At 41.3% G+C, this 22,910-nt stretch overlaps 1 protein-coding gene across 4 annotated transcripts in view; it reads left to right on the top strand.

Moving 5' to 3' along the window:
* The window catches only part of TCEANC2 (transcription elongation factor A N-terminal and central domain containing 2), a 41,676-nt gene extending 19,785 nt beyond the window's left edge, over positions 1-21,891 (top strand). For all 4 annotated transcript variants that reach the window (XM_081223044.1, XM_081223045.1, XM_081223043.1 and 1 more), the window contains exons 4-5: positions 11,856-12,049; positions 20,054-21,891. In XM_081223044.1, coding sequence (XP_081079170.1) covers positions 11,856-12,049; positions 20,054-20,242 — 383 coding nt within the window. In that variant the 3' untranslated portion in view covers positions 20,243-21,891. The remainder of the gene's footprint in view (positions 1-11,855; positions 12,050-20,053) is intronic.
* Positions 21,892-22,910: the final 1,019 nt, after the last annotated feature.

The raw sequence follows: 22,910 nt of genomic DNA, 5'->3' as shown, positions 1-22,910 counted from the left end.
AATTCAAGAATCATAATGAAACCACAACAAGGGGGTATAACTTAAGAGGAGCTGGAAACCATCCAACTTTTGAGTCTTGACCCTATCCCAAGCCTTGCCATCACCTGAGGTTGTGTGGAATATACAGGTCCCTTGGTCAGTTGCTAGCCTGAAGATTCATTTGGATCATTGCCTGAGAATGTTTACATTCTTCCACCTTTAGCCTCCTGCCTGTCCCTATCCTGTGGGCTGTAAGGGGCAAATATTTACTGAGTACCTTCTTTGTGCTAGGAACTATGCTGGCATAATGATGAAGGAGACAGATACTGTCCCACCTTTTTGGAGCCTGCAGTCTAATGGAAGGACAGGCAATTTAACAAGACTTGGTCATACAATGCAATGAGTGCTCTGATGATGAGGAGAAGTTAGCCCAAGGAGTATACGTGTTGGGGGTAGAAAAGATGTTAAAGAATGTGTCAGGCCTGGGTATGTCACATGAGCTGTACAGAGGGCTGGAGGTGGGAGAGAACACGGTACATTGCAAAAACTAAAAGAAGTTTTGTGTACTTGAAATGTAATAAGCTGGAGACAGAGTCTGGACCAGATGGAGAAGACTCTTCGTAAGCCATTCAAAACTGTTTGGGCTTAGCATGCGTATTAGTTACCTGTCCCTGTGTAAAAATTACGCCCAAATTTAGCAGCTTAAGTGTCTGTTATCTCACACAGGTTTTTTGAGGGTCAGGAATCAAGGACCTGCTTATCTGGGTGCTTCTGGCTCATGGTCTCTTTAAGAGGTTATAGTCAAACTGTTGGGTGGGACTGTAGTCATCTGAAAGCTTGACCAGGGCTTGAAGATCTGCTCCTAACTGCTCACTTATGGGATTGCTGGTAGGAGGCCTCAGTTTTTCATCACCTGGGCCTCCCATAGGGCTGCTCATGACATGGCATCTGACTTTCCCCAGAATAAGTGACCCAAGAGAGAATAACCAAGATGGAAACCATAGTGTCTTTTATCATCTAGTCTTGGAAGTAACATACCATCACTTCTATTATATTCTGTTGATCACACAGACCAACCTGGGTACAGTTGGGAGACAACTACACATGGGTTATGAATACGAAGAGGTGAGGATCATTGGGGGCTATCTTGTAGACAGGCTATCACAGCATGTATTTCTTTTAATTTAACCTAGATATATTCTACTTCCTGGACCTGCAGATTTATGTTCATTTGTAGAAGTTTTACAGCCATTATCTCTTCAAAAGCGCGTCTCCTTTATTCTCTCTATTTCTTTGTTCTGGGATTCTACACTTAGAAATTTGTTAGGTCTTTTATTTTCCATGCCCCTTAGCTCGTATGTCTCCTTGTCTCTCAAAAAATTCTGGGCAGTTTCTTTAGTGTCCCACTATTGTGGGACATCCAAGAGGAAATGTCCAACAGAATGTTGGATGTACAAGGCTAAAGCTAAGGAGGGACAGTAAATATATACTTGAGAGTCATCATCAGCATATAGTTAGAAACTGAGGCAGTTGCCCAGGGAGAGTATGTAGGAAAAGCAAAGAGCCAAGTCCCAAATCCTGAAGCACATCAATATATGAGGCTCACAGGAAATGGAGAAGGTGTGAGCAGGGAAATGGGAGAGAACGCTGTCATGGAATGGGAAGGAGGGCTTCTAAGAGGGGATTCGTCAGCAGTGTCCATCGTTGTCAAAGGGCCAAAGAAGCTAATTCTAAAAATTGCACATTGGATTTTACAAAGTAAGGTCATTAATGATTTTGGTAAGGACAGTTTCAAAGGCAAGGTTAAGGGCAGAAGCTTGAGGAGTGAGGAGGAGGTAAGGAAACGAACTGTGAAAATAGACAACTCTTTCAAGAAGTTTGGTATTGAAAGGAAAGAGAGAGGTGGCAATATCAGAAAGGAATGTGGAATTGAAGAAAGTTCTAATTTTTAAAATAGGAGAGAACCTAACCTGTTGAGTGACAGGTTCGTAGGGAGACCTTATCAGGGAGAATGGACCAGGCTTTGTAAGGACTGACTGTGGAGATGAGGATGCCATGATGCCTCTCATTTTGTTGTCACCCATACCCCCTTTACTGGCTCTTTCTTTCTACCTTCGGATACACTTAAATCTTCTCCTTTAATTGTCTGCCATCTTTTCCAGATACCTCGTTTCGCTTCTTCCTTTTATAGCCAAATTCCTTTAAATATGATTAATAATCACAACTCCCATTTCTGCCCCTTCCCCTCCTTCATTAAATTATTTCCATGCTGGCTTCTCCCACAAACACTATTCTTCTCTGTAAGGACACGAGTGATTTCATTCTATCCAAATCCAGTAGTCTTATCTCAGTTCTCATCTTCCCAGAACCGTGAACTTGAGACCATTGATTACTCTCTTTTCTGTCAATAAGAATGACACTGAACTTGTTGCCAATTCTTTTTTTTTTTTTTTTTCCGGTACACGGGCCTCACACTGTTGTGGCCTCTCCCCTTGCGGAGCACAGGCTCCGGACGCACAGGCTCAGCGGCCATGGCTCACGAGCCCAGCCGCTCTGCGGCATGTGGGATCTTCCCGGACCGGGGCACGAACCCTTGTCCCCTGCATCGGCAGGCGGACCCTCAACCACTGCGCCACCAGGGAAGCCCTGTTGCCAATTCTTTATCTATTTTTTAAATGTTTATTTCTTTCAAGCCCTTATCTGAGTTTGTAATTATTTATTTAATTATTTACTGAGTTATTTTTTGTTTACTGTACAGTAACTTTATGCCAGCAAGACCATGCAATATATTTTATTCACCAATGCATTTCAAGCATTAGTGTGGCATATAGCAGATGCTCAGGATATGTTCATCAAATTAATGAAAATGACAGGGTCAAACAAGATTTTCTCCATGACGCTTTCTAGCTTTCTTTATTCCTGTTTCTCGCCTTTCTCTGTTTCTTTCGTCTTTGTCCCCTCTCCTCTCACAGGAGGTATGTTTCCAGAAAGCTCAGACCTCAGTCTTTGGCTGCTGCTTTAGAGCACTTAGCCAGAGAGGCCGTCAACTTCTCCAGCTTAACTAAGGCCTTAATTCAGACAACTCCTGGGTATGCATCTCCTGTCCTGATCCATTTCTGAATCTTAGATTTTTAGAAATACTGTTCCAATTTACATTGCTACAATTTTCTTAAAATCTTACTAATTTACTGGGTAAAAATAGCATCTTGTTTTCATTTGCTGTATAGAATGGATTGTTTTCTATTTGTTTATTGGCACTTTGTCCTTTTTTTGTGAATTGTTTGTGTTCTTTGTCCATTTACTGTTGAGATCTTATAGTTTTTGTTTTCTGTTTCTGAACTTTATAAATGTCAATGTCATAAACGTTTAAATCCATTTTAGCTACCTCAGTTTATAAACAAGGAAATTCAGACTCAGAGAGATGAAGTGACTTATCCAGGGCCATATAGTGAGTTAGCACCAGAGATGTAATGAGAATCCAGGTCTCTTGGGGCAGTGTTCTTTCTTGGTTAGCAGACTGCCATTGTGCCCTGAATCCCAGCCATATGTGCCTTAATTTTACTGGACCATCTCTATGGGTTCTGCCATCTGCTCAAGCTCACCTCTTTTAAATCAGAATTTAGTGCCTTTTCTTGTGTACTTCAAATGGGAGTTTTCTCCTAGTATTTTCAGTTTAGTCAGCATTTGCTCTGACATAAACTCTTTAGGTGCATATGTCCAGCAGGCAGTTGGAGATGTAGGACTGAAGCTCAGATGAGAGATCTAGACTAAAAATATGTATTTGGAAGACATTCGCCTGGAAACTTTTGCTTCAAATCATTTAAGTGGATGAATTCTCTGAGTAAAAGAAGGGCTGAAGGATTGAGCTGGGGAGAATATCCTTGGCAGGGAAATGGGAAGAGGAAGAGGAGCCGGTGAAGAGGCAAGAGTGTAATTAGAGAGAGGAAGAGAACCAGGGCTGTGCAGTGACACGTGGGCTAAGGAGGAGAGTGGGGTTTTTTTTGGTTTTTGTTTTTTGTTTTTTGTGGTACACGGGCCTCTCACTGCTGTGGCCTCTCCCGTTGCGGAGCACAGGCTCCGGATGCGCAAGCCCAGCGGCCATGGCTCACGGGCCCAGCCTCTCCGTGGCATGTGGGATCTTCCCGGGCTGGGGCACGAACCCACGTCCCCTGCATTGGCAGGTGGACTCTCAACCACTGTGCCACCAGGGAAGCCCAAGGAGAGTGTTTTGAGAGGCAGGGGAAGTGAGTAATCCCACTGTTCTCAAGTGGTCTGGGAAGTTGAGGGCCAGCTGAGCAAAAGCCTTTGGATCTGGCACCTAATGGGCCCTCTGTGACTGAATACCTTTATTATAAAGGAAACCAGTGGGCGGGGGTATTGAGTAAATGGCTGATGAGGCAGTGGCGTTAGACCTTGCACTCAACCTGGTAGGCAGACACGCCCCACTTCTGCAATACGGTAGGTATAAATATTCTGGGGGAAGTTTTACATCCATCATATTGACCTGCTTTTCATTTATAATTGATTAACAACAAAAAACCTTGTACTTGCAAAGTGCTTTCACATTTACGATTTCATTTGATCCATAGAACAATTCTATAAGGTAAATATTATTATTTCCTCATTTTACAAATGAGAACACTGAGGCTTAGAGAGTTTAAAGTAACTTGCCCCAGGTCGGGAAACCAAATAATAAGTGACAAACCTAAGGTGGACTTATGCCATGTCATGCCACCTCCTGAAACCCAAAGATGCACCTTCGTCCATGGCAAGCTCTTACTTGTCCTTTAAGGCCCAGGTGAAACATAATCATCTTGGTGAAGCAAAAAATGTTTGTTGAATAAATAAATGAGTTAGTGAGTGAGTGAATGAATGGGTATGTGATTTGACGTGGCCAAGTTCATGGGATAAGTTACTGGCAAGGAACTTTCACATGGCCTTCTGTTCTTGAGTTGTCCCATTGATTCAGCAATCCTGAACTGCTGATAAGCTCCTGTATTCATTATCTATGAATAGTGCCATAACAAATTGCCAGAAAATCAGTGGTTTAAAAAACACAGATTTATTATCTTACATTTCTATAGGTTAGAAGTTCAGTACAGGTCTCAGTGAGCTAAAATCAAGGTGTCGGCAGGGCTACATTCCTTTCTGGAGACTCTAGGGAGAATCTGTTTCCTTGCCTTTTCCAGTTTCTAGCAGCCACCTGTATTCTGTGGCTTGTGATTCTCTTCCTCCATCTCCAGAGCTGGCAGTGGTGGGTCGAATTCTTTTCACACCTCATCTCTCTGACCCACTCTTCTGTCTCTTCTGCCTTTAAGGACTCATGTGATTAGATTGGGCTCGCCTAGGTAATCCAGGCTCATCTCTCCATCTCGGGGTCCTTAACCTGAATCACATCCGCAAAGTCCCTTTTTCCATGTAAGGTAACATATTCAGAGGTTCTGAGGATTAGGGCATGGATGTCTTTGGGGACTATTATTTTGCCTACCACAGCCCTCCAATTACTCTGTGCTCTTTCAGGTTCTATGCTCTTATTCACTCTACTGCTTGTCAAGACTCAGGATGAGAATTGCCTCTTTCATGGTATTCCCTGGCCCGTTTGCCAGCCAGATTGACTTCTCTGTCCTTTTGGCCCTCCCTCAGTTTCCCCCTTCAATACTATCTTAGGACCTGTAACACTTTGGTGCACTGTTTTTGTTTAGGTGTCTTCTCCTGTGCTTAGACCTACCTGGAGCTCCTTGAGTAAAGGGCTGTGTCTTGTTCAACATTCTATCCCAAGGTCTAGCATAGGGCCTGGTACTTACTAAGTATTTGATAATGTTTGTTAAATGAGCAAAAGACCGCTTCCTGCAGGGAACTTGTCTTAACAGTATGCTGGGATGCAGAAGCCCCGTACTCTTAAACCCAGGGGACTTGACCTAGATCATAAGACCAGCCAGTGGCACTGCTTGCTTTAACATAAACTTCATGGAGCAAATAATGACTTTTTGCAGATCATTAACTTCCTCGATGTAGCTACTGACCAACTTGTGACCTTGGGGAAAGGTCATGGAGCCTCATTTTTTCCATCTGAATCAGGAGGAGGTAGGACTGTATGATCACTGGAGGCAACAGTATAGGGTTAATACTTGAGCTCTGCAGCCAAACTGCCTGCATTTGAAACTTGGCCCTGCTTTTTACTTGCCATGTCCTGTACAAGTTTCTTAACCTCTTAGTTCCTTAGTTCTTTACCTGTTAAACACGGAATCACTGTAGCACCTACCTCATAGGGTTGTTCTGAGAATTCATTGACTTAAATGTAAAGCATTCAGTGCAGTGGCTAACTGTCATTATTGTTATCATGAAATTCCCTTTTTCATTTAAAGTTTGTCATTCTGTCTTATTTTTTATAGAAGAGGGTTCCCTAGGCCTCCTCTCTCCTCTTTTCCTGCCCCAGACTCAGTGCCTTCCCTGCTGTTACTCTTCCTTCTGTCACCCTCTTGCTTACAAAGCTTGCATCCCCCAGGTCTCCTCATAGCCCCTGCCCTTCTTCGGGTGGTTTCCCTGGTGCTGGGAGAGCCTCCTGACCAGTCCAGGTGGGGCTCCTGTGGGAGTATCTGAGAGGTGTACTGCCCCCTGCAGGCCAAGAGCAGTGATTCCTTTGCCCTGGCCTGAGAGTCGAAGACTTCTGCCCTTTGGCTCTTCTGATTTAGGAATATCAAGAAGGTGAATAACATTATCTCAACAGAACTTTATTGGACACTCTCTGTGTGCCAGTCCCTAATAACAGAGAAGGACAGGGTGTTGGGGCGTTAAGTATGCAGGCTCTGGAGTCAGGCTGCTGTGCTCAGATCCTGGCTTCCGTGCTTACTAGCTATGAAGCCCTGGGCAAGTTGCTTGGCTGAGCTTCTTTGTAAAAAGAGATATAATAATAGTATTTACTTCATTGTGTAATTATAAAAAATTAAATGATATAATTCCTATAAAATCTGGAGTAGTAAGCAGGAAGGGTTCTTAGCAATGGGTAAGAATTAGAAACTTTTCATTCAATTCTTTACAATATAGTTCCATTATTTTGTTTGCAATTGTGTGATTTTCCCAATCAACTGCATCCGTATTCAACTGTTAGTACAAAGCCAATTTGAAAGCCAAATGTAAACCTTTTTTTCTTTGTAATATAACTGTTTGTTTCAGTTCAGCAAACATTTCTTGATTGTTTTGTGGTAAGGCACTATGCTGGGAGCTGGGAATGTATCTTGGAGTAAGGAGTAAGGTATGGGGTTCTGCACCCAAGATGTTTACATCAAATTTAGAGGGAAAAGTGGGCATTTAAACCTTCTAGGTAGAGGGAGCAGTGTGAGCTAAGTACAGAAATTTAAGAAGGCCATACAGCCTGACCCTATCAAGGACACACGAACTGCTTTCTATGGCTAGAACTTAGCACCTGGAGGCCAAAGGGGTAGGAGGGCTGGGACTGAGGAGAGGAAGGAAAGAGAGAGATATGGTGAGAGGTATGGCCAAAGAAGTTCCAGGTCATCGAGGGCTTGAATCTATACTTAGAAGTTAATTTGAGGACAGAGGAGAGAGCCATTGAAGGGCTTCTGGTAAGGGAATGATGTGATCAAATTGTGTTTTTAAAAGGTTAATTTGACTTTAATATAGAGGATGAATTGGAGAAGGCCACTCTGGGGACAAAGATTGATTAGTAAGTCATTGCAGTAGACCTGTGGAGAGGTGATGAGGACCTGAATCAGGGCAGCAGGGAGAATAAAGAGGGACGTGAGGAAAAGGAAAAGATGCAAGAAATGTTAAGGAGTCTAGGCGCTTCCCTGGCGGTCCAGTGGTTAAGGCTTCGTCTTCCAATGCAGGGAGTGTGGGTTTGATCCCTGGTTGGGGAGTTAAGATCCCACATGCCTTGGGGCCAAAAAACCAAAACATGAAACAGAAGCAATATTGTAACAAAGTCAATAAAGACTTTAAAAATGGTCCACATCAAAAAAAAATCTTAAAAAAAAAAGTTAAGGAGCCTAAAATAATGGGTGAATGCTAGTGCCATGTGTGACAAGAAATACAGGAGGAGGGACTGAGGGGGATAATAATGAGTTCCATTTTCCATTTTAGAAATGTTGAGCTAGAGGTGCTTGCAAAATAAGCGGGTAGAGATGTCCAGTAGGGGACTGGATATTTGGGTATTGTGCTCAGTGAGAGCCTTTAGGCTAGAGATATGTATTTGGGAGTCATCTGCTTGCAGATGGTAGTTGGACCACAGGAGTGGGTAAGGTTACTCAGGGAAAACAGGTGAAGAAAGAAGAGAAGAGGCCAAGGACAATGTCCCAGCTGGGGTTCACAGGTAAGTAAAGGTTGGGCAAGGCATGTACAGCCAGCAGAAGAGATGGAGAAGGAAGAGGAGAATCAGTAACAGGTGGTATCTCAAAAAGCAATGGAAGAGAATATTTCAGAAGGAAAAAGGCAGCAGTGTCAGATGCCACAGAGGTATCAAGTAATGTCACAATGAAAAAGGTCCATTGGATTCGACAAGAAGAAGGACTCTCTGTGGGACTTGTGCATCTTCACTTCTTGTATATAAAGGTGGATCAACGGTGCCTGTCTTGGGGAGAGAAAAGGATAAGGTGGGGAACACATGAAGGGAAGGATCTCTATTCCAAAGAAACCTGAATGCACTTCTAGTATAGCATATCCCATGCTGTTAGGATTGCTTACAGGTTGAGCCAGCCCATGAGATTGTGAGCTGAACTGCATAGATACATACAGTCCCACTGCTCAGAGGAGACCCTTGTTAATAATTTCATTATAAATTCTTGTAGACTCTTTTTCTCTGCGTATAAACAAATATATGTGTTTGTTTATATATATATATATATATACACAAATGTAATTTTACAAATAAATATTGGCTTATACTGTGTGTGCTCTTTTGAGAACCTGAGTAAAGTAATCATCTTTCCACGTTACTCCACGTAGAGCTATTGCAGTCTTTTTTTCCTTTTTTTTTTTTTTTTTTGCGGTACGCGGGCCTCTCACTGCTGTGGCCTCTCCCATTGCGGAGCACAGGCTCCGGACATGCAGGCTCAGCAGCCATGGCTCATGAGCCCAGCCGCTCCACAGCATGTGGGATCTTCCTGGACCAGGGCTCGAGCCTGTGTCCCCTGCATTGGCAGGTGGATTCTTAATCACTGCACCACCAGGGAAGTCCCCTGAGCTTCACTTTTTATTCCACAGATCTATCGATCTGTTTTTTTGGTGCCAGTCCATATAATTTTAGTTGCTTTATAATATGTTCCAATAGCGTATAAGGGTAGTTACACCTCCTAATACATATGAGTATCTTATGCTATTACCCATTTGTTTTTCTAAAATAAGTCTAAAGCTATTTGGATGTATTCTAATAAAGGCAGCCTACTGAGATTTTTTTATTGTAATTACATTAAATCTACAAATTAATTTCTATATTGACATCTCTGTACTGGTCTTTCCATCATGTAATATGGTATATTTTTCCCTTTCATTCAAATTTTCTGTTATACATTTTAGTAAAAACATATGTATTTCCTCATCTGGGTTTCTCATTCCCCAACATTTACCAAACACCCACTCTCCCGACCCCCTGTCCTGCCCCTGTTTTCTGCTGGAGATACAAAGGTAAACGTGTCACAGCTCTTGCCCTCAAGGAGCTCTCTTTGGTGGGCAAGAGAGATAACTGATCAGATAATTACAACTAATTATAATAGTTATTGTGATGAACAGGAGCATGAGGTGCTAAGGAAGCACAGAGGAGAGGTACCAGCCAAGACTGGGGGTTATTATATTAAGGAAGACTTCCTGGGGAAGGGGACTCCTGAACTGAGTCTTAAAGGCAGAATGTAAGTTAACCAGATGGAGAAGAAGGAATATTCCAGGCAGACAAAATGCTCATTGGAGTATATATTCAAAAGTAAAGAGGTGAGAAAAATATATTGAAATGTCTTAGGAGCTGCAAGTAGCTAGAGAATCAGATGACAGTGGGGTAATAGCTGGAAATGAAGCTAGAAGGTAGATGGGAAGGTGGCAGATTGTGAAGGTACTTGTGTGACTAGATAAGAATTTGGATATAGGATTGAAAGATTTAAGTGGTGGAGTGTAATGGTCAGATTAATGTTTTAAAAAATCTCCCTGAAAGAGAAACTAATAAAGTTAAATAAAGGCCACTCTGGCTGCAGTGTGGAAGGTGGCATTAAGGGTTCCAGACTTTGGCTGAGAGGCCAGTCAGGCTGCTGGAGTCATCTGGAGGCGACACGCCCTAAGGCAAGGTCAGTGGTGATGGGGATGGAGTTTAAGAGTGGTTCCAGAGCTATTAAGGAGATAGGCACATACACAAACAGCACATGGGCATGCAACCCCCTCTTGTTAATGAGTTGCTAAGTGGTTTATGGTTTTTACTAGTTTAAGCATGATTTTCCCCCTATTATACTCTGACTGTTTATTGCTGACATAAAAAAGCTATTGATTTTATTTAAAAGTATACCTATCTTATATTCTAATACTTTTTGAACTTTAATTCTAAATGTTTGCTTGATTTCTTTGGCTTTTCTATGTGTTTATTTTTATCTAAGTACTTTTGCATATGATATTTTTTGACCCTTTCCTCTTTTTCCATTTTTATTATGAAAATCTCAAACATTCACAAAAATAAAGAGAACAGTACAAACCCCCATAGGCCTTTCACCTACATTCAGTAACTATTAAGGTTTGGTCGCATTCACTTTTATCTTTCCCTTTTTTGTGTTTTTGTGCTGTTACTGAAGTATTTTAAAGCAGAATCTCAGACCTTTTGTCATTTCAGCTCTACATACTTCAGTATGCATATCTAAAAAATATGGATGTTTTCTTACATAGCTACAATGCCATCATCATGCTCAACAAAATCAACAATAATTCTTTGATATAGTTTAATAACCAGTGTATATTCGTATTTCTTGTTTATCTCAAAATATATTTTAATTTGTTTGTTCCAATCAGGATTTGGATCACACATCACATTTGATAGTTTGGACTCAAAAGACTCTTTTAATCTTTAGCAATCCATAACCTTACTCCCTTTTTTTAAAAGTGCCATTGATGATTGAAAGTTGTCCTGTAGAATGTCCCACATTCTGGATTTGTTTCTTACACTATAATTTAACTTATTCCTCTGTCTCTCATATTTTCTATAAACTGGAGGTTAGCTTTGAATGACTAGTTACTAGGGTTATGGTTCATCTTTTCCTTGGGAGGAGGGTGCAAGACTACTTCATAGGTAGGGCTGTGAAGTGCTACCTCTATCTGATAGTGCTACTTTTAGGGATGCTAAGATTGATCAGTGGCGATGATGACACCTCATCTTTCCATTGTACGTTTCCCCATCAACTTTTCATTGACTGATTTCATCCACTGTTGATTGTCACCTGAATGAATTATTTCATCATGGGCCACAAAATTTTTTTAAATTCTGTCAATTTTATCACATTTATTAGCTGAATAAAGAATATTCTGTCAATAACTAGGACTGTTTGGTTGTCCTGAAATATAATATGTACTGAAAAGACAAGATAAATGCTTAATTCATTTTCTTTTATTGCAATTTTTGGATTAAGGAGTTCGTACCTTAGGTGTTCCATTTTAAGTATCTATTGACTGAGCTTCTGTTTTATGACTTATTTCATTGGCTAGCCCAGTGATTCTCCCCCAGTGATTATCTTGTTATCTCAGTCTTTGAGAAACAGGTCTTCATTTGCACAGAGCCTTTATATCCTTAGGTGTGTGAATGACTTGCTAAGTGCCACACATTAGTCCTTCCAGTTCTGTACCTTTCAGAAGAATACAGAACAACCTTTTCTTTGGTTTCTGTTCTCTTGTTCCAGGTCACACTGTGAACAAGATGCGTCAACACTCAGATTCAGAAGTGGCTTGTCTTGCCAGAGAAGTTTACACTGAGTGGAGAACTTTCATTGAAAAACACAAGGATAGACCTTCTATAGAAGTCCGAAGTGATTCCAAAACCGAGACATTTAGGAAAAATGCCCAGAAATTACTCTCGGAAGCCTTGGAATTGGAGGTAATGTCCTGGTTGGAATGTGATGACTAGGTACTCTGGGTTAAATGACCTTCATATTTTCATAATGAACTTTCATAGTCTTAGGTGCTATGGCTTTATTCTAACTTTTTTTTAAAGATTCTGCATTTATAAACATTCTGTGGGACAGTATTGTATAAAGAGTACAGGCTTTGGAACTAGCAAGACATGGATTAAAACCCTGGCTCTAGTATGTGCTGGTTGTGACACCTTAGGCAAATATCTTAACATTTCAGAGACTTGATTTTTTATCTGTGAAATGAAGATTATAATTCCTACTACCTAAGATTATTGGAAAGATTAAATGAACCGTATATACAAAAGAATAGGATAGTGCCTGGTGGTTAGAAGTCACTTAATGAATGTTGGTTCCTTCCCATTTAAAATTCTTACCCTAACAAATACCATATGATATCACTTATATATGGAATCAAAATATGACACAAATGAACTTATTTACAAAACAGAAACAGACCCACAGACACAGAAAACAAACTTATGGTTACCAAAGGGAAAGGGGTTAGGGGAGGGATAATTAGAAGTTTGGGATTAGCAGAAAAAACTACTATATACAAAATAAATAAACAGCAAGGTTCTACCATATAGCACAGGGAACTATATTCAATATCCTGTAATAAACCATAATTGAAAAGAATATGAAAAAGAATTATATATACATATATATATAATTGAATCTGTTTTCTGTACACCAGAAACTAACACAGCATTGTAAATCAACTCTACTTCAATAAAAATAAATAAATAAAATTCTTTCCATTTCCACTGAAGCAAAAATTCTGAGATGGACTCTGTTACAGAATATCAATGGCAAAATAAATAACTGTCTTTTGAAGACTGTACTCCATTTTTGGTCAGCACTCATACCTTTAGTTCTAATGCATATAGTCAATTGCACAGTCCCTATCATCTTCATGACCAACAGTTAGAATGGTGTTAGTGGTTTGAGGTACACATGCTGGAAGAAGAATTTTTGCTCATTAGCAGTAATATTAATCATCATCATCAAATAAATCTTATAGGTCAATTAATATTCTGGAAGAATCAGACATATAACATCTATATTTTTTCCTCTTCTCAGGGTATCCCTAATAATGTATCCTTAAAGAATAACTTAATATTATTAACAAAAGAAGCAATTCAGAAGTCTGATTTAGGGCTTCCCTGGTGGCGCAGTGGTTGAGAGTCCGCCTGCTGATGCAGGGGACACGGGTTTGTGCCCCGGTCCAGGAAGATCCCACATGCCGCAGAGCGGCTGGGCCCGTGAGCCATGGCTGCTGAGCCTGTGCATCGGGAGCCTGTGCTCCGCAACGGGAGAGGCCACAGCAGTGAGAGGCCCACGTACTGGTAAAAATAAATAAATAAATAAATAAAAAATCTGATTTAAATACCTGATCTGTCACTGCATTCTCTGAAAAAATATTTTCACCTTTCTATTTCTATTATGTATCCACAAAAGAAAGGCAAATGGGCTTGTGGTATATTATTTACTTTTTAAAAATAAAGTTTGGGGTTTTTTAATACAAACTTACGATAGAAAATTAAAAAATATGGAAAGGAAAAATAAGATCACCATTGAACCTACCATCCAGACATAGTCTTGTTAACATTTTGGTGCATTTCCTATTTGGTAAATTATTGTAGCTCTTTCTTTTTATTTAATAAATTTATTTATTTATTTATATTTTTGGCTGCACACGGACTTTCTCTAGTTGCTGTGAGCGGGGGCTACTCTTTGTTTCGGTGCGCGGGCTTCTCATTGTGGTGGCTTCTCTTGTTGCGGAGCATGGGCTCTAGGCACGCGGGCTTCAGTAGTTGTGGCATGTGGACTCAGTAGTTGTGGCTCGCGGGCTTTAGAGTGAAGGCTCAGTAGTTGTGGCGCACGGGCTTAGTTGCTCCGTGGCATGTGGGATCTTCCCGGACCAGGGCTCGAACCTGTGTCCCCTGCATTGGCAGGTGGATTCTTAACCACTGCGCCACCAGGGAAGTCCCTGTAGCTCTTTCAATGAATACTGGGCAAGTTATGATTATCCCAGACTTATTAAGAGCCAATTATGTACCAACTGTTCCATAAGATATTTTTATTGATTATTTAAATAACATTGCAGAAAATTGACAATTATTCACATTTATGTTGTATTTTTAATATTGATCAATATCAGTTAGTGTCATTTTGTATATACTTTTCTATATATTTCTATTCTTATATTTATAATTTTTAATGTCTGTTTGATGGTTCAGTGAAGTAATATACTGTAAGTGCTTAATTTTCCTAAGGAAGTATTAATATGAATATCAAGCCCTTGGAAGAGAGAAAAAATATGAAGGTTGTAAGTCTAATTTTCTGGAGTATCGATTAGCCAACAAGACTCGCTATTTGATGTTTTAAACGAAGTTTATTTTTAAAATAAACCAAAATTATTGCAGAAACATAGAGTGTGGGTATATAATATGTAGTTAATGTGGTGGTAAATACCAGTTCCCTGTGGTATCTATTTAAGTAAATGATAATAACGAAGCTATGCTTGTAAGGATTAATGAGCAGTTTGCCTGCTATATTAAACTCAATAATAATTATCCTTTTAGTTTATCCATTAATTATCCTTTAACTGGCACATCAAGTGGTAAGCACTCAAGTGTTACAAAGCAAAGTTAAAAAAGTGATACATTCGTTAGTGCTTTCCAGTGTAATTGGAAAAAATATCAGATTAAGCATAGTTGAATGGTTTTGTTCCCAAAGAGTAAATTTTAAAAATTAAAAGTGTGCATCTTAGCCATCTTCCTTGGCCGAAGAAAATCAGTCTGTTTTCCCTGCATAAACAACATTTTATAGTATTTTTTAATCAGTTTGGTATGTCAGAAAATATAAATACAAACACTTTCTACATAAAGTTAACTCTTAGCACCCATCATCATCTGAAACATTTTCATATTAGGGCAACTCAGTGAACCATCTAATCCAGTATCTAGTCTTTGACAGTAACCAATGTTGAGTGCATTCAAATCAGACATCAGGTCTCCATAAATGTACTTTATCAGGCAGTAGTAAACCATTGGGTAAGTTATTGGCCCAATAACTAAAAAGCTTTTGCAATTTGATCTTGGCATGTGTTTTTTCAAATACACACATTACATTTTTATAGAAAATAATGTTTCTATGTTATTTGTTTGGTCTTATCCTTCAGTAGTGAAAGCCACAGATAAAGAATATACACACACAGCCCAAAAGTGCATCTCTTTATTACTCTACAGATCTTGCTTTCCAGATTCATGGATTGTTTCCTTGTTCTTGGAATAAAGGAATAGATGAATAAAAACTCCATTGTTGAGACCCACACTCCATTCCCCTTTACTTTCTCCCTTCCAGATCTTCTTTGTTCTTCCCTGTCTTTTAGATCTTTCCTCATATGAACGTCCCCTGTGGTGTCATTCTCTTACTTCCCCTTCCTCATTATCCACTCTCCTTCCTACCTCACGGCCTGTGATCATTTTCCTATTATGTCATTTTAAAAAAATGAATCTGATTCTCAAAGTGAGCCTGTTATCGTTAAGAGTTATGAAACACTGGCTGGTTGGCCCAGTTGGTTGTCAGATGGTGCTAATGAGATCCAGGTCAGGGGTACATCCCCATATGGGACTGTTAGTTTTTTCTTTGTTTAATGGCCTCAGACTGTACCTCTGGCTTTGACCAGCTCTTTAATAAATGTATTCAAGTGGTCAAAAAGGAGTGTGGGTATATATGTACAAATCCAATCATGCTATTGGAAAACTCATACAAAGTTTGCTTCTAGTGGATATTCAGTTCACCAAATGTTTAGTTCTACTACTACTAGTGCCAGAGGAGAATGCAAACATGAATGAGTTGCAGTCCTTATCCTAAGAAAGCTTACTGTCTCCTGACTAAGAGCCTGTAAATGACTGACTAAATATGAGGCAGGATGAAATATGTCTGAAATAGTGTTACTAGCAAGTGGTATAAACACACAAAGGACAGAACAATGAAATCTGATGGGGAAATCTGGGAAGGTTTCATGAAAAAGACAGCACTTGAACTGGCCTTTGTAAGAGTGGTTGGATTTTGCTAACTAGAAAATACATATAAAATAGAAACATATTTCATATGCTATGTATAGGATGTTACTAAAAGCAGAAAAGGAGGGAGGTATACGTGGGGAAAGAGGAAATTCAGTTCACAAATATTTACTGAGCACTTAATATGTGCCAGTACCTATGCTTCTAGGCATGGGGAATTTAGAAGTGGATCCAAAATGGTACCAGCCCTGGAGGGGCTTACAGTCTTCTGAGGGAAGTAGGCAAATGAATAGTCACAATACAGTGTGGGAAGTTCTGCACTTAAGGTAAACACATGAAGAAGAGCTTCTTCCCTTGTTTTTAAAGAGCTTACAGATGTGGCAGACATCACTAATTGATTATGACACCATTTCTTCTGAGTCCAGAATCCTTGACAAAAGACAGCTCTGGGTGGATGTGTTTTATATCTTCACCCAGCTATTGCCAGTTTGTCCAGGATTGGACAACTGAATAACACATACTCAACTCACAGGTACAAATAGATAAGGAAGGCAAATCAGATTCTCTGTCTCTGGGAAATTGAACTAGGAAATACCAAGAAGCAACAGTGGGAGTTTTGAAACAGAAGGGATATTGGAGGAGTTATGAGGAAGCAGAAGCTATGGGTAGAGATGTGTAGAATAGGGGGAGAGAATAAGGCAGTTAGAATCAATAGTCATTAAGGCAAATGGAGGGGAACAAAAACATGTGATAAAGAGACCAGGCAAATCATGAGAGACACAGAGAAAGGATATGGTCCATAAATAAATCCCTAGGTTTCTTACAGCATTCTTGTTCCCATTCATACACATGTATCTCATAGTAAAACCCCTTTTTCTCAAGGTCTCAGTAAGACTCTGGTCCTTTCACCCAAAAGGGCTTACCTAAATTACCAGATTAGGACCCACTGGGAAGGACTTTCAACTTGGGTAGGTTTGGATTCTCCAAAGGCAGTTACAAGGTAGGCATTCTTCACTTTGTTCAATGAACTTGTTATACACAAGGATGCATGATGAATCATTTTCCCTTATGGTTTACATTTTAATATTACAAATGTTTTTCTTCATTTCTTCATTCCGATTGGCCTTCATTTAACAAGAAGCATGCATGAGAATTGCTAGCTACTTGCTTCTTATTCCCATCACATTGCTGGTCTAGCACCTATCCTGCTGCCCCTTGGTTTTCTGTGTACATGCCTCTCCTTTCTAGGCTGTGACTTCTTAGAGGGTAGGGGGTCAGGTGTTTTCTGCTTGGGTGTCTCTAATACCTAGATCAGACCATACTCAGAGTAGCGACTCAATAACTATTTGCTGAATGAAGTATGAATAAGTATCCAGTTCTGTGAATTTCAAGGCACTCTCAAGGTTCTTTTTTATATATACTACAGTTTGATGGAATGACCATGACTTATTTTTGCAAATGTACACATACCCTTCTTCCCCTAACAACCACTCCCCTCAAAAAAAAAAAAAAGCCTTTTTTCTTGCCTGTCATATTAAGTGAATCTCTAAACAGTCAGTGACTAACCATCCTCACACTGGGACGAGGAACCCTCACTGGGTTGAGGAGCCTCTTTTGCAAATGTTGCTGGACAAATGCTGGGCAGATGGCCAGCCACCCTTATAGCCTTGTAAAGTAGTCTGGTACCCGGGCTGCCTCAGGCTGGGGGCTAGTTCAGTGCCCACCCAGGAGGCCATGAAAAGCTCGAGGAGTCTGGGTTCTGGAGAGCCATGGCACCACGTCCAGTCACTCCAGCACCAGCCTTGGAGATAATCAGTCAGTCATCAGGACCCCAAACTTCCCTGAACACCTTTTGTCTGTTACACCTAGGCAGATGTCTGGACCTGGATATTCATTCTCTCTCTCCCTTTCTCTCTCTCTCTCTCTCTCTCTCTCTCTCAGTCCTGTTCTGTTCCCTGCATGGTCCTCATTTCTTCCAGTTTTCTTTATTATATTCATTTTGGTCTGCTGGTCTCTCTCTTTTGTTAGGACACTTATCAAATGTCCAGTGATCCTTTTTTTTATTTTGGTGCATTTTTTCCTTAAACTTTTCCTTTTTAAAATATAAGTATAGGGCTTCCCTGACGGCGCAGTGGTTGAGAGTCCGCCTGCCAATGCAGGGGACACGGGTTCGTGCCCCGGTCCGGGAGGATCCCATGTGCCGCGAAGTGGCTGGGCCCGTGAGCCATGGCCGCTGAGCCTGCGTGTCTGGAGCCTGTGCTCCGCAACGGGAGAGGCCACAACAGTGAGAGGCCCGCGTACTGCAAAAAAAATATTAATAATAAATGAATAAAATATAAGTATAGTACATATAGGGAAAAGCACACAAAAGATATATGTACAGCTCACTGAATTCATCACCAAGCAAGTGCCCACCTCACCTGGCCTGATCCTTCTCATTCTCCAGGTCTCACGTCAAATGCCATTCCCTCCTGAGGCCAGGAGCTGCCCTCCTGGGTCGGGTCCCTTTGCTATAGCTGTGTGCCCCAGAACTCCCTCCTGTCCTCTTTCCCAGCCCTCGGTACACTTGCAATCCCTGCTTCTATCTGTCTCCAGCCAACCCGTGCTCTCTGTGGAGTCAAGAGCTATGTTGACCTTGTTCACTGCTCTTTCCTCAGCCCAGGCACATAGTGCTGAATATTTGAATGTGTGGTAGGGTAGGGAGGGAAAGAGTGAAGGGAAAAAAGCAAGTGAGAGAGAAATTTGTTTCCTGTTTTCAAGGAACTCACTCTCAGGGGAAGACAAACTCAAAAAAATAGATCATTATAGTATGTTATGAAAATGACTAAGGGAAGGTCGGGACACTGTGGCAGCCCCAAGGGGAACTTTCAGTCCTTTAAACTAGGATTTGCTTTTTTGCTTTTTGTTTCTTAGCTAAGCTTTGACATACAAATAGGAATGAGTTTCCTAGGGAAATGGCTGAGGAAACGTGTACCTGCGCAGAGGCGTAGAGGTGTGTAAAAGCAGCTGAGGTTGTTCAGGCTGGGCCAGGGTCAGGACCAGGGAGGCGAATAGTGAGCGATGCGCCTGGAAAGGAACGAAGTGAGGGAGTCTCTGACCAGCAACCCGGTCTGGCCTGGATCCAGATCATGTGGGCAAAAGTCTCAGACCTGTCCTGCTTTCATTAGGCCTGTGACTTCAGGAGGGCTTGGGCCTGAGCCAGACCACCCCAGAATTGCCACAGGTCCTATCCTCTAGACCCCTTTCTGCTTAGCTGACCCTGCAGAGGTCTCTCCAGACTCAGCTGGTCTCTCAGAAGGTTAAGGGGGCAGTGAGTATGGTGAAAGGGAAGAAACATGGGTGTTGGAGTCGGGGGCCCCGAGTTAGAGTCCCAACTCTGCCTCTTAATAGTTGTAAGATCTGGAGCATTCCTTTACCTTTGAACCTGTTTCCTCATCTATAAAATGAGATAATAGGAGTTGTGAGCAGTAAATGTGAAAAGTGATTTATCAACTGCTTTACATACATACTAGGATCCAGACCCAGTGTTTTTAAAATGCTGTAAGGGGTTAAAAGGCACTTAAAAAACAAACAAACAAAAAAGTATAAACTGTTATACTGATTTATTATCCTTGGTCTTCGTTTCCTGGTTGGTAAAGTACAGGGCCCAGGGCCCAGAACCCATTGCTTGGTTCAAGCCAGTTTCCTGTTACAATGGCAAATATTACCACCCGGCAGGGGTTGTGAATGAGGTCCCTGTCACAAAGCACATGGCCTTGTTCCTTAATTGCCAGGGTGGAATTAATTTGCTCTTCCTGTTTCTTTTGTGACAGGAAGTAGATGTCTTTGAATTTCAGTTGATTAATGGAGGCCTCTGAGCAAAGTGCTCCAGCCCCTCTTGCTTTTAATCCTTATGCAATGCAAGGCCCTAATTTGATAATTTTGCTGTTTTTTTAGATGGATCACCTACTGGTTGAAAATATTGAACGGGAAACGTTTCATCTCTGCTCCCGCCTCATTAATGGGCCATACCGGCGGACAGTGAGAGCCCTGGTCTTCACATTAAAGCATCGAGCTGAAATCTGTGCTCAGGTGAAGAACGGCACGCTGCCAGTCGGCACGTTTGTACAGACCCACAAAAAATGACCTGAGAATGGTTCCAACCCTGGGCTGGGCAGAAAGGAAAATGGGCCTTTCTCTGCCATTCAAAGACTCTTTTGAGTTTGGGCGATGGCTGATGCTGGCAGTGCTGAATTTTCCCATGGTGCCATTCCTTCAGACAGAGGATACAGAGAGCCCTGGGAGACAGACCTGCAGGAAATGCTTCATTAGCTGGAGTGCGCTGGTGCTGCCTAACAGGATGTGCGCTTGCTGTCGCTAGGAAGCGCAGTACGGTTGCCATCACCCAACACAGTGAAAGGGTGACGGATTCCACTGTGAATATGCCAGGGACACCTCTAAACTTCCCCCGTGTCAGGCAGATGAAGTTACTACTTTATTTTGCCACCCTGCAGGTGACTGAAACTCAATTACCACAGCTGCTCACTCGGTTCCATCCCCCTGAGTTTAGATAGCTCCAGTGCCTCTCAGAACTCCCCTGTCTGTACTCTTTGCTCTACCCCAGGGGTGAGCCTGCCGGAGCCCGCCAACTACCCCTTCTTTCCAGAACTCACTTATCTGAACGTTTCAGCTCTCCCTGGAAGACCTGCGTTGGTCTCCAGAGCCCCCATGCTGAGGCTTCTAATGAGGAACTGGCCTGAAGCATCCCCACACCTTGGGGTTTATTTGAATATGTTGGCTCTCTCGGTTTAGGGCTCTGTAGAAGATACATAATGAAATTGCTCTTGAAATGAATTACTGTAGGAGAAAAATTATATACATATGTATTTTCAAATGAAATACCCGTATATAGACTTGCTTGAACAGTTATGTAAGTGATATTTGCTTTTTTAAAAAAGTAATAATAAACTGGGGCTTTTTTGTCCCTAAAACCAAAGGTATGGCTTGTTCACTGTAAAGTGTTTTGGGTTGAGAAAGAGTATAGTTGGTGAAAATAAAGAATGATTGGACAGGAATTTGAGGGAGATAGCAAGACCCAAAGAAGGTTTTTTAGGTTAGGGGAGACTGGAGCATGTTTGTAATCTGAAAAGAAGGAGCCAGTAGAAAGGGAGAGATTTAGGGAATTCCCTGGCAGTCCAGTGGTTAGGACTCTGTGCGTCCACTGCTGGGGCCCTGGGTTCGATCCCTGGTCGGGGAACTAAGATCCTGCAAGCCTTGCTGTGTGCGACCAAAAAAAAGAGATTTAAAATCCAGAAAAAGAAGAGATGGATTAAAAAGGAAGGATACCCCCTCTCTCACACTCACACACACACTCAGCTTTTTTCTGACACTCTTTTGACAGTAAGTTGCATACATCACAGATCTTTACCCCAAATGACCAATAAATAAGAAATGATGCTTAGGGACTTCTCTGGTGGCGTAGTGGGTAAGACTCCGCTCTCCCAATGCAGGGGACCTGGGTTTAATCCCTGGTCAGGGAACTATGTCCCACATGCATGCTGCAACTAAGAGTTCACATGCCACAACTAAGGAGCCAGTGAGCCGCAACTAAGGAGCCCGCCTGCCGCAACTAAGACCTGGTGCAACCAAATAAATATTTAAAAAAAGAAAAATGATGCTTAACCTCGAAAATATTCAAGAAAATGCAAAATAAAGCAATAATACAATGCCATTTTTCACCGATAAAACTGGAAAACATTTTAAATTAGGACACAGGGAAGAGTAAGCTGGGACGAAGTGAGAGAGTAGCACTGACATATATACACTACCTAATGTAAAATAGATAGCTAGTGGGGAGCAGCTGCACAGCACAGGGATGTCAGCTCGGTGCTTTGTGGCCACCTAGAGGGGTGGGATAGGGAGGGTGGGAGGGAGACGCAAGAGGGAGGGGATATGGGGATATATGTATACATATAGCTGATTCACTTTGTTATACAGCAAAAACTAACAACATTGTAAAGCAATTATACTCCAATAAAGATGTTAAAAAAATAAAATGCCAACTTCTGGTGAAGATGTGGGGAAATGGTTACTTTTATACACTGATGGTGGGAATATGAATTACCACATCCTCTTTGGAAAATAATCTGCTGATATTTACAAATATTTAAACATATATGTACATTGACCCAGCAGAAAGTTTTCCTAAAGAAACACATAATATATACAAGGATGTTTTGTGCAGCATTATTTGTGTGGGGGGAAGACTGACAATGAGTAGTCATTAAAAAGAATGGGACTTCCCTGGTGGCGCAGTGGATAAGAATCCACCTGCCAATGCAGGGGACATGGGTTCAATCCCTGGTCCGAGGAAAATCCCACATGTCACGGAGCAACTGGGCCCACGTGCCACAACTACTGAAGCCCGCGTGCCTAGAGCCCATGCTCTGCAACAAGAGAAGCCACCGCAATAAGCCTGCGCACTGCAACGAAGAGTAGCCCCTGCTCGCCACAACTAGAGAAAGACTGCCCGCAGCAACGACGACCCAACGCAGCCAAAAAGTAATTAATTAATTAATTAATTAAAAAAAAGAATGAATGACTTCTGTATCCATTGACCTGAAGGATTGACCAAGATGTATTGTTAAGTGGAAAAAAAAGAAATTTATAGAGAAATGTCTTTAATAAGAACCCAGTTTTATAAAAAGGAAACAAAAAAATCCTATATATGAATGTATGTCTTTGTACAGGATTATATGAACACAGAGAAATGTATGAAATGATATATATCAGGTCATTTCCATTAGCTGCCTTA

Source organism: Mesoplodon bidens (assembly GCF_964165515.1).
Source record: "Mesoplodon bidens genome assembly, chromosome: 2".
Taxonomy (NCBI): domain Eukaryota; kingdom Metazoa; phylum Chordata; class Mammalia; order Artiodactyla; family Ziphiidae; genus Mesoplodon; species Mesoplodon bidens.
This window is presented reverse-complemented; position numbering and strand designations above follow the sequence as displayed.